This window comes from Bidens hawaiensis, unplaced genomic scaffold, assembly GCF_021521415.1.
Source record: "Bidens hawaiensis isolate Kalapana, Puna unplaced genomic scaffold, B.hawaiensis_p1.1 tig00025840_1, whole genome shotgun sequence".
Lineage (NCBI taxonomy): Eukaryota > Viridiplantae > Streptophyta > Magnoliopsida > Asterales > Asteraceae > Bidens > Bidens hawaiensis.
Window position 1 is genome coordinate 71,951 of NW_027505061.1, and position 12,362 is coordinate 84,312.

The window sequence follows — 12,362 nt, forward strand, 5'->3', positions numbered from 1 at the left end:
CTTATGGGCAATCGTTACACCTCGGCATGTTCCGCCGCCTTTGGTCGGGGTGTGACAAAAATGGCTAGATTTTGTTAATTAAAATCCTTGTAATCATATGAAATAGATATTTTGTAAAACAATATTCGGGTATTAACTTCGCGAGAGATTTCAATGTAAATTAATATTTTAATAATCAAAGTTTTATACTAAAATAAACTCAACTTTGAAATATTTACAAAGGATGTAGCAATCCATTGTCACACTTCTAAACCCTAAATCAGGGTGTGACATATATTGGCTTACTAATCTTAATCCAATTCCTTGTTACTCAGATGATGATGTTTTGATACGAAACCAAACGCATGAAGTAAATGGATGATAAACAAACATTTCCTAGAAAAATAGTGCATAGTATAAATGTTAATAACATTTCCATTACTTTGGCTGTGTGAGTAATTTGTAACATCAACCCCTTGTTCCAACAATATTGTCTTTTTTGCTCCCAATTGATTGCCCATTTAGGAACTCGTGGATTTGTTTTTTTTGTTTCCCCGATGAAGCCTTCCGAGGAAGTTACTCGTCCTATTACTACTCTCATTTGAGCACGCTTTACCATGGGGTATTCATAACGCCACTACCAACTAAGCCCAAAATGTGTTGGTGAGGCAGGACATTCCGTATGAACCAAGCATCTCTCATATCAACGGCAAAGGCACATGTGATATTTGCCTACGGTGTTACAGAGGGTCATGTTAATCTTCTCGGTGTCGTTACATAATTGAAATATAAACTTTTCCAACATTTATACAGGTCGTAAGATTAACATCAAGATAAATTATTGTAATCAAATTACCTTTAAGAAACACACAAATATGCAACATATACATTACTTTGATCATTTTTTTTCATAACAATCAGACCGAACTCATAGCCGAGGCTAAATGATCTAATAAACCTGAGATTGACTTAATTATACATGGTTGGGTCCTCGATGTTGAACTTATTTGGTTTTGGTCCAAGGCCTCATGTTGATCCATTAACATACCTGTTTGGGTTGGCAATTTATACACGAAGAACCTACACGACTTTAACATGTATCAGGTATGGCCTTTACAAGTTTCGTGCATTAAATAGGTAGACACGAATCGACCTGGTAATTTTCGTGTCTAAACAGGCAAAATACTCGTTTACCTGTTAAGAACCTGCATGATTATATTTTTTTTAAAATAAATAAATATATAATATAATATGTTATATACCCTAAATAGTTAACTCTAAATTTTTATACCAAACAATTGAACACGAAGTACATCATTCCAATCCAACGTAAGCAGACGGGGTACAAACCCTTCCCCGATTATCCCTCGCCGGTCTCTAGTTGTCCGGTGGTTTCCCTCCACGCGTCTAGTAGTCGCAGCCCTTCGATTCTCCGGTCTCGCAGTTTTCAGCGACGCCACCGAAATTCACAAGTCTGTGTCTTATGGTATATGGTGTTAACATGTTCGTGTTCGGGTTTGGGATACAAGTACACGATAAGTTTTGGTGTCGTGTACATGTATACATATTTCGTGTTCGTGTCTTATCAAGTACGGATATACATGATATGCCAGTCCTAATACTTGTTCATCATAGTTGTATAATTATTGTGAGTGATTTATTTAATAATTTATCAATGGGTAATTATAGAAAATATAGCATTTGCCTCAACCACGTGTCATATTCTGATGGTGATGTGCTAAAAGTAGTTAAATAATTATTAACTAAAATTATACTAATCTAGAAACTAAGTAATACTCTAGACCCTTAAACTTAACTTAAACTACTAACCGGCAAGTGAATCGATCGACTCTAATATAGCTAAGTAAGTCCGGATATCGACCCACGAGATTCTTTAAATTACGAAATTAGCAAACAAGACTCAACTACAAGACACGACTATTTATTAATAATATTTGAAGGGGAATTTAATACTAATTAATTAAAACTCTAAATAATAATTAACTTACTAATAATTAACTAATGATTACCTAACTATCAAACTAATAATAAACTAATTAAAACCTAACTCTAATTAATATAATAATAATAAAACATAATCATAACCTTAAACTAATTAATTAATTAATAAACCTTAACCCTATTTACTTTAAACTAATAAACAATTTAGAAAGCTTAGATTAATTCAGATGATGAAGAAAACTACCTATGCTAGAATCCTCAAAGTTACGGTTATTAATTAAATGGAAAACTCTAGTTATGGAACTGGGATCATGAAATAGACCATTGACAGAAAACCCGAACAGGACCCTTGAACTTCAAGAAGACGCCTATGGATTTCTAACAAGTTTTAACACTCACCAGTTTTATATTAAACTTCCTTACGGTTATTTAATCGCTTATATCTAAGGATCTTTTATGACGAAAACCTACCTTACAGCGCGGAATTCAAAGATAGAAAAGCATACTCAATTAACATAACAGACTAAGTTGACAATCAAACCTAGACGGACTCCTTACGAAGAACTAAATCTAGCAATCCCAACAAGCAAAGATCTATCAATAGCCTATCACCTTACAGCTTTTTAGACTAACATCTCACTTTTATCTGTTTGATTGATTTTATTGTTTCTATGATTTTAATCGATATTAATCACAAACTATTAAAGAACACACAGTAAATGACCTAGCAAAACCCTATCCTATGAAACAATCAACAAGGGCAATGTGAAACAATAAATTCAAGTAAACAAAACCAAGTAATCAAACGCATCAATTAAATCAAACTCAACAATTTACTTAGAACATAAAATCCATAACAAAACGAAATCCAAACAAAATCAAACCGAACTAAGGTTCATCACGACCTAGGTAGTTTTTGGAATTTAGCCTAGCATCATATAGTCTATATCAAACAAAACAAATAATACTGAAAACATGGTGAAAATCTAATAAACGAAAGATTAAAGGCGATAAAACCCGTAATCTCCAAACATTAACGTGTAAGTCTTCACCGGTTGTCCTCGTGTCTTCAAAATCACCAAGAAACTCAAAAGTATACTCCAAGAACTCTCAAATTCGGCTAGGGTTTTCAGGTTATGTTCAGGTTTAAGTTTAAGATGTTTAAATGCCCAAAACAAGGCCCAACTCGAAGCAAAACCGAAATAAAATCCACCCAGCAGCCCCTAGGCGTCGCGCGACGGGCTTTGGTCTCCCCGGTCGCACGGTGTGGCATGTCAAAATAGGGTGGCCGGTCAGACCGGCCTGGTCTGACCGGTTCTCTGTCCGGTTCCTTCCTGACGCATTCCGGATCTCAGTTTTAGCTCTTTTTAACTCGTTTTTCGCCCTTTTTTATCACGATCAACTCTCGGAACCTACGAAACATAAAAGTGTTAGTAGTATACAAATCTCGACTGAAAATGAACATAAAATATTAAATTATTAAATAAAATATACACGGGAAATAAAACATTTAGCATTATATTAAATATCCCCACACTTATCATTTTTTCGTCCCTGAAAAAATCTGATGTTGTTGGGTCAGAATTGGAAAATTACAGTCTAAAAAACATATAGGTTAATTTTTAAAGCTCAGAAAAACGCAAAAACTGCGATCACCGATATTGTTGTCCACTTAAACCCATGCCTTAATTTTTACCGGGACAAATATGATCCGACAATAATAGTACTCAGTGGTTTACACAATTAAGACCCACTTATTTTCAGCTTTTACCGGACCAGACCACCCCAACTTGACTTAAGCCTCAAAATTAGCAGATTTAAAACTTTTTGTTGCTCTGTTTTTTTCATGAATAGTTAAGACGATCAAGGGTATTGTTTATCCAACTAAGCTTAAGCATCAAAGTCTACCAGGCAGCCATTAGATATGATTAAGGTTCAATTAATGTATAGCTAGTGTTCCCCACAACATGACATACCTCCGTTATCAAGCAATACACTGAACCATTACCATAGGTGAGTATGCAAAATTTTATCTGTAGGGCTTACATGTGGCGTGTCCCTTGTGGTCCGTTTCTTAATGGTAATGAGACGCGAGCAAAGGGACCCTACATGGCTAACAGCGTGGATGATCAAGTCTGTAATGCATTTATACTTTTGTACTTTTTGTGATCATGTTTAAAGACTTATGTAGCAGAAAACTGCGGGTTTGCTCTTTTTTAGCTTTATTTTTAATATTCACAACCCCATTTGAAATTGTGAATACCCATATGAATAGTCGACATACAGACTCATTGTCTCCGGACCCGGGGCATCCCATCGATACAAGATTTAAGGTTATAAAGCCATACGCCAATGATATGTAAAACACTAAAACTAGCAGTTTAAGATTTATATCACAGGCTACACGGCATACTCTAACGTTAAACCTACCCAAGCATCATATGATAACGTATTAAAATTTTTAAACTTTTCAAACTTTTATAATATTTCCACTTTTCATACCAAGAATTGAGGCTTGAGTATGGCCCGACCTTTCATTATTTCTATGGACAAAACGCTTTACCCACAAGAGATTTCCGACCCATTTTATCAAATTGCCCTTTCATTTTCAAGGCTGAGCCTACCGACACATCCCAAGTTAAGTGCGCTTTCTTTTATGTATCTCATATTATTAGTAGTTTGAAAAACCAATTTCCGATAAATATCATCTCCCACTTTAACGCAAAAAAACTATATTCAAGGGACACTTTTAAAACATTTTTCAATTTTTTTTAAAACAAAATAAGTTAAATTTAAACTACGGCCCAAATATCCTATCCACACACTTAAATTTTGCATTGTCCTCAATGCAAAGATAAGGACGACTTAAAATAAAAATAAAAATAAAGTCGAACTACAAAAAACTAAAAACTAAAAATTAAAAACAAAAACAAAATAAAAAGTTAACAAGCTAGATAAATAGAAAAGACTTAGCTGGTAATATGCGCATGAAACATGATGCTAGAGTCTTCTTTCCATGAATGACCTCCAACTCCGAGCGTGCTCAGCAAATAGTAACTCCTCCTCTCACACACGAACGTAAGCGGTAAAAATTCAACAAACAATATCTAGAAATATATCTTATCAAACTTATAGATATAATGCATTCAAAGAATCTCACCAACCCACAAATATATAAAACATGAATAACGAGTAGCAAATAAATAAATAAATATAAAGTATACGGCTCAGCTTCTCCATCATCCCCACGCTTGTTTGTTGGCCCACACGTCAACCTAAAACAAACTTAAACCAAACAAAACAAAAAGACTACAAACTACTGACTCGATACATGTACAAATTACAAGAAACCTCCCCACACTTGAACTAAATCAGGAGGCTTCTCTTTGATTTGGACCCTGTCCAACCCGTTTAGTTCCACCCGGAATTTACCAAACAGTAATATATCAATGGTGGAACCGAAAAATATTAAATTAGAATTAAGAATCAATAACGAGTTAGACCACCTATATTTAAACTTACCTGGCAAGAGTCGAATGCGCTGTAAGTATCGAGAAGACTGGTCGTGTTTGACTTTTAATGGCTTTTTCACTCCCGTAAACCATCTTCTAAAGTATACGCAACTTCGATTTTCAGGTAACCTATCATCCTCGACCTTATCCAGATATTTTGATTCCTGATCATCATTCAAAACACAGTCCACAGGCCGGAAATGGTGTTCTTCCTCTAACACCACATCCCCATCTACACTGTCCTCTACAAGTAGGGCCTCGAAAAATGCAATATCTCCATCAACATCCAATGTACCCCCCTCGTCATACTCTGACAATCCATCCAACTCTAGATCAAGGGATTCATCTTCCTCACTCAATTCATTCACAACCTTTTCCTCAACGCCAAATATCAACTCAAGTGAATCCCCCAAATTCACGTCATCCTCTATCTCTTCTTTCTTCACTAACGACCTCTGATAAGCAGCCCACTCTTCTTCATTTATTTCATCATCAGAGTCACTGTAACAACCTGCAAAATCAACAACGCATACCTGTGTGGCCTGAGGTGGGACTTTATCAGCCACTCGTGTCTCTGTATCTGGAATGTTCTCCTCTGAATCATCTATATACTCCATGATTGGCTCTTTCCCTTCTTCTGGAAACATCGGGAACAACTCACCCAACTGATTCATGTATCCCAAATAGTTGCCTTCCGCATCATACTTATAACCAGGTGCCGGTTGTTCCTCCAACTGGGCACTCTCCTCTTCGGTTTCTCGAATAAATTCGCTATCTGACTCGTACATGCATTGGGAGATCTGCTTTGACCCTTCTTCCACTTTTTTCAGTATTTCGGAGATTTCTTTAACTGCATCTTGGAGACCTGCAAAAACAGATATTTGATTTCTTAGTATAGCATCATGTTCAACTAATTTTTTTTGGTATTGGGCATCCTTCTCTAATGGTCGGGTCAACAACTCCTCGATCTTGTTCAAATACGCCTCAGCACCCCTGTTGGGGTTGCTCTCGGAATGTTGACCATAATCTTGCCCATGTTTGTATTGATATCCCCGATCTGGTTCGTTACAAAAATATGACGGGGACCTGTGAAAGATAAGATTGTTGCTACACATAGGGGTTAGTACGATTATATGGACATGCACGAGTCATATGACAACCACCGCATCTATAACAAATAAATCTAGAACCCTTGTATGGACAATCATAAGGTAAATGTGGATCACCACACGTATCACAATTAAGGATACTGTGGTATGGACGTTTAATGGTAAAATGAGGTCCATTACAAATTTCACACATAATTACAAGAATCTAAAATGGCAAAAGACACGGACAATTAGGCACCTACGACTCAAAGCAAAAAAATAAACACGAAAAAATCTAATTAACTAAAACCCTAAAAAGCAAAAACACAATAGCATGTATATAGCAAGTAAGTCCAATCATAGCTAATAACGCAATCGCTAAGAGTCCCCCGGCTACGGCGCCAAAAACTTGATGTGCTAAAAGTAGTCAAGTAATTATTTACTAAAATTATACTAATCTAGACACTAAGTAATACTCTAGACCCTTAAACTTAACTTAAACTACTAACCGACAAGTGAACCGATCGACTCTAGTACAGCTAAGTAAGTCCGGATATCGAACCCACGAGACTCTCTAAATTACGAAATTAGCAAACAAGACTCAACTACAAGACACGACTATTTATTAATAATATTTGAATGGGAATTTAATACTAATTAATTAAAACTCTAAATAATAATTAACTTAATAATAATTAACTAATGATTACCTAACTATCAAACTAATAATAAACTAATTAAAACCTAACTCTAATTAATATAATAATAATAAAACATAATCATAACCTTAAACTAATTAATTAATTAATAAACTTTAACCCTATTTACTTTAAACTAATAAACAATTTAGAAAGCTTAGATTAATTTAGATGATGAAAAAACTACCTATGCTAGAATCCTCAAAGTTACGGTTATTAATTAAATGGAAAACTCTAGTTATGGAACTTAGATCATGAAATAGACCATTGACAGAAAACCCGAACAGGACCCTTGAACTTCAAGAAGACGCCTATGGATTTCTAACAAGTTTTAACACTCGCCAGTTTTATATTAAACTTCCTTACGGTTATTTAATCGCTTATGTCTAGGGATCTTTTATGACGAAAACCTACCTTACAGCGCGGAATTCAAAGATAGCAAAGCAGACTCAATTAACTTAATAGACTAAGCTGACAATCAAAACTAGATGGACTCCTTATGAAGAACTAAATCTAGCAATCCCGAGAAGCAAAGATCTATCAATAGCCTATCACCTTACAGCTTTTTAGACTAGCAGCTCACTTTTATCTGTTTGATTGATTTTATTGTTTCTATGATTTTAATCGATATTAATCACAAACTAGTCAAGAACACACAGTAAATGACCTAACAAAACCCTATCCTATGAAACAATCAACAAGGGCAATGTGAAACAATAAATTTAAGTAAACAAAACCAAGCAATCAAACACATCAATTAAATCAAACTCAACAGTTTAATTAGAACATAAAATCCATAACAAAACGAAATCCAAACAAAATCAAACCGAACTAAGGTTCATCACGACCTAGGTAGTTTTTGGAATTTAGCCTAGCATCATATAGTCTATATCAAACAAAACAAATAATACTGAAAACATGGTGAAAATCTAATAAACGAAAGAATAAAGGCGATAAAACCCGTAATCTCCAAACATGAACGTGTAAGTCTTCACCGGCTGTCCTCTTGTCTTCAAAATCACCAAGAAACTCGAAAGTATACTCCAAGAACTCTCAAATTCGGCTAGGGTCTTCAGGTTATGTTCAGGTTTAAGTTTAAGATGTTTAAATACCCAAAACAAGGCCCAACTCGAAGCAAAAACGAAATAAAATCCACCCAGCAGCCCCTAGGTGTCGCGCGATGGGCTTTGGCTTCCCCGGTTGCGCGGCGCGGCGTTCCAAAATAGGGTGGCTGGTCTGACCGGTCCTCTGTCCGGTTCCTTCCTGACGCTAGGGGTGCAAATGAGCCGAGCTGGTCGCGAGCTACTCGGGATCGGCTCGTTAAAAAGCTCGTTCGAGCCGAGCTTTATCGAGCCCGAGCCCGAGCTCAAGCCTAAAAATAAGCTCGTTTAATAAACGAGCCTAAGCCCGAGCTTTAGTTATCGAGCTCGAGTCGGCTCGCGAGCCTAAACGAGCCTGCCATTTATATAATTTTTTTAATTATATATTTAATAATTATTAATCAATAAATATAATGTTATGAAAAAATATATAAAAATAACTAAATAATATATATTCTTTTATACATAAAATTATAATAGAAAAAAATATATAAAATAATTATAATTATATAAAAGAATAATTGATAAATAGTAAACAAGCCGAGCCCAAGCCGAGCTCGAGCTTCAAAATTCATTCACGAGTCGAGCTCGAGCTTTAAAAATAAAGCTCGAAACGAGCCGAGCTCGAGCTCGAGCTCTGTGTAAATTAAACGAGCCGAGCTCGAGCCTAGTCGAGCTCGGGCTTGGCTCGGCTCGATTGCACCCCTACCTGACGCATTACGGATCTCAGTTTTGGCTCTTTTTAACTTGTTTTTCGCCCTTCTTGATCACGATCAACTCTCGGAACCTACGAAACATAAAAGTGTTAGTAGTATACAAATCTCAACTAAAAACGAACATAAAATATTAAAATATTAAAATATTAAATAAAATATACACGGAAAATATAAACATTTAGCATTATATCTGATGGCTTCGAAGCTTCTCATGATAATAACCATTTGTCTAACAACTCAACTCTCTATATGTATAATATATGTGTGCATAAACGTACTAGAGGGATAACACATGTTTGTGAAAGACATATTGGGTCACAAAATCATCTTAGATTTTTGAAATTTTTGAAAGTATGTGATATTCTAGAATTCAATGCGAGTTCACCTAATCCTTTAAAAAAGGACGATAAACAAAAGGACGACAAACAAAACATTATAATGATTTTTTATTATTGAAAACTGTTGATTGATTACTTTCAAAAATATTGCCACCTTTCTTTCAAAGACATATTATTTAATTATTTATAAAATTCCGGATCCGAAGTTTTGTTTAGACCCGGTTTTCCGCACTTTTAGAACCCGTGTAGGTGTAGGGTACACTGATACAGTGACGTAGCGACCCATAAAGATTCATCCCTCGTTGTCATGTCATGTTACAGCATAGCACTAGTATATTGTCTATGCTTCGTATATTATTATTTTATTCTACACGCATGGAATAGTTGTTTTTTTTTATTTATTGTTTATATACATACATATATAAGAAAATTTAACTAGAAACAAAATATGATACCTCTGAGCTATCCAGAAGTAAAACATTCTGGAAGAGTTTCTTTAAAGTAATGTAAGCGAAACCTACTTGTCACAAATAATAAGTTAGGATCGAAACCTTTTTGGATATATGACTATCAAATGCATTAATTAAACTTTGGTGTCGCTAGGTGTCGATTGGGCCACTTGGCGGCACTGTATTGGTTACTGAGTTTTTTTTTTTGTTTTTTTTTGTTTCTTGTTTTAGTTTCAGTATCATGGCAAATACAACATTAACCGAACAAATTCGCGTAGACTCACTACATTTTGTTTTAATTTTGTTACCATAACCAATGTGATGGAAATCAGCCGAATTTGCATACACTCACCGCCTCAGCTTCCGTGATCGGCAACGCTCGATCTTCCCAACTCCCGAGTGTTTCTGACTGACACCACTCAATTGATCCACCTCAAATTTTATATGATTTTGTTTTCTTTTTTGTTTTTAGTTCAGGTATCATAACGCACTTAACTGAAACCGACTGAATTTGTGTCGACTTACCGCCTCAACACCCGGAACCAACAATGTTTGGGTTTATTATCGCCTGAGTTTTACCAACATATCTGACGCAACATGCCATGTATAACACTTGTTAAATATAAATGTAATCGGGCCATTATATGTTATTAACCCCAAAAGGGTGTCCCAAAAGCAATGGCGGACTTGGTCTTTAGTGAGAGATCAATCGTTCACCTTAATTTGTTTTGTTTACTGTTATTCACATACATGTGAAATCTCAATCGCCCATGAAAAAAATAATTCTAAGTCTGCTATTCTATTGCCCAAAAGTTATGAAGTAGACTTGGGAGCGACATTAAAAATGGCTCAATATTTTAAATATGATAATCGTAATTTGTAAGTTATTACATACACTTTGAAAATAAATAACTTGCTTTTGAGTTAAAATTTTACTAGATACATTTATTTATGTGTGACACTGTGACTTATGTCACGTTTCAATAACACAGCTATCCTTTGGCTCTTGTGTGCATGTTGAAATTAACTTTATTGATATAAACCAATGTAGTTTATATTATTATAATAAATATAAAAAAAAGGAGTAGAAAATAACACACGGTGAAACCAAGGTTTGAAATAGCAGGTGAGGTATGGAAAAAAGTCTTGAATAGTATGGCCCATCATTTAATAATCCATGTTTCCACCCCTCCCCATGTCTCATTTGCTATTCATTATTCATTGCTTATTCTTCAGACACAAGTCACCTCCATACACACACCAAATCTTAATATCTTCCTACCCCTCTCAAAAACCACACAAGTCTCTGAAAAATATGGTCAAGTTTGGGGATATGAGAAGTGTTAAAAGACCAGGCTGCCCTTCATTGCTCATATGGATGATGTTCTTGATATTGATATGTTCTTGTGTTACTAAAACAAAAGGGTCTTCAAGAGGAGTGTCAAAAACAGAATTCTTCAAGACAATGAGGCCTCAAATATTGCCCCAAAAAGTTAAGTATGTGTATGATGGTGCCACAGTTAAGGGGTTTCTTCCAAAGGCGTTACCGATACCGCCATCGGGACCTTCACACCACCACAACTCCATCGGCATCAACACCATGCATCCATGAACAAGAACTCTTGTTTTGCAAGGCTATATTTGTCTTTTTGTACATGATTAAGCTCTTCAAGAGTTAGTTATCGGCCTATTCTTATTTTGTTTCTTGAATTACTTTTTTACTTTTTTTTTGCTTTAGAATATGAAACTTTATACTATATATATAGTTCAGATTTTATATTTATGAAGGTTTTTTTATCTCTCTCTTTTTTTTAAGTTTTTTACTAATTTATATATAACTTCAATGGTAACACGATTTGTGTATTATCATTCTTTCTATGCTACTTCTGAAAAATGAAGTGATGCTTCTTTTAATCAAGAAATGGTTTAAATTTAGATGTTGTTAGAGTCAGTTTTATACTTCATTTAATAGTATTTTAATTTGTCTTGAAAAAAATGTATTAAATAATAAATCTTTGAATAAAAATGTTAAACCATTTATAAATAGTTAACATTACACTTATTAGTGTGTACAAGACGATGAGAAACTGCGATGGGATGTCTAAAATTCAAACTATTTATCCTAAGGCTGAGGGGTGTGGAGCGCGAGAAAGGGCGCGCGAGGCCAGCCGCTCGCGCCCCGGGGCGCGAGCACCACACCACCGAGGCGCGAGAGGGGCGCGAGAGGGGCGCGAGCGCGGAAAAAGAGGCAGGCGCAAGAGGGGTAGCGCTCGTGAACGGCATGGGAATGCGTAAATAGAGCCGTTGGGCTCTTTGTTTATTAAAAAAAAAAAAATTTTATGATGTTGGCAATACTGTCCGGAAAAGTGACTGACCTGGCTGACCGGTGATCGGAGAACTGGGTATTGTAGCCGGAGATCTATGATTCAGTGGGTAGCAGTCGGTGAGAGATAATATCATAATAATAATAATAAAGGGGTTGGAGTGAGAGAGAAGTTAAAATTATGATTTATGAGGTTG

General features: G+C 35.5%; 1 protein-coding gene across 1 annotated transcript; it reads right to left on the minus strand.

Moving 5' to 3' along the window:
* Positions 1-5,281: 5,281 nt before the first annotated feature.
* LOC143610366 (uncharacterized) lies at positions 5,282-6,568 on the minus strand. The gene is made up of 2 exons (XM_077084866.1): positions 5,987-6,568; positions 5,282-5,908 (listed from the first exon to the last, which is right to left on the minus strand). The coding sequence occupies exons 1-2, from the start codon at positions 6,566-6,568 to the stop codon at positions 5,282-5,284; spliced, it is 1,209 nt and encodes a 402-aa protein (XP_076940981.1).
* Positions 6,569-12,362: the final 5,794 nt, after the last annotated feature.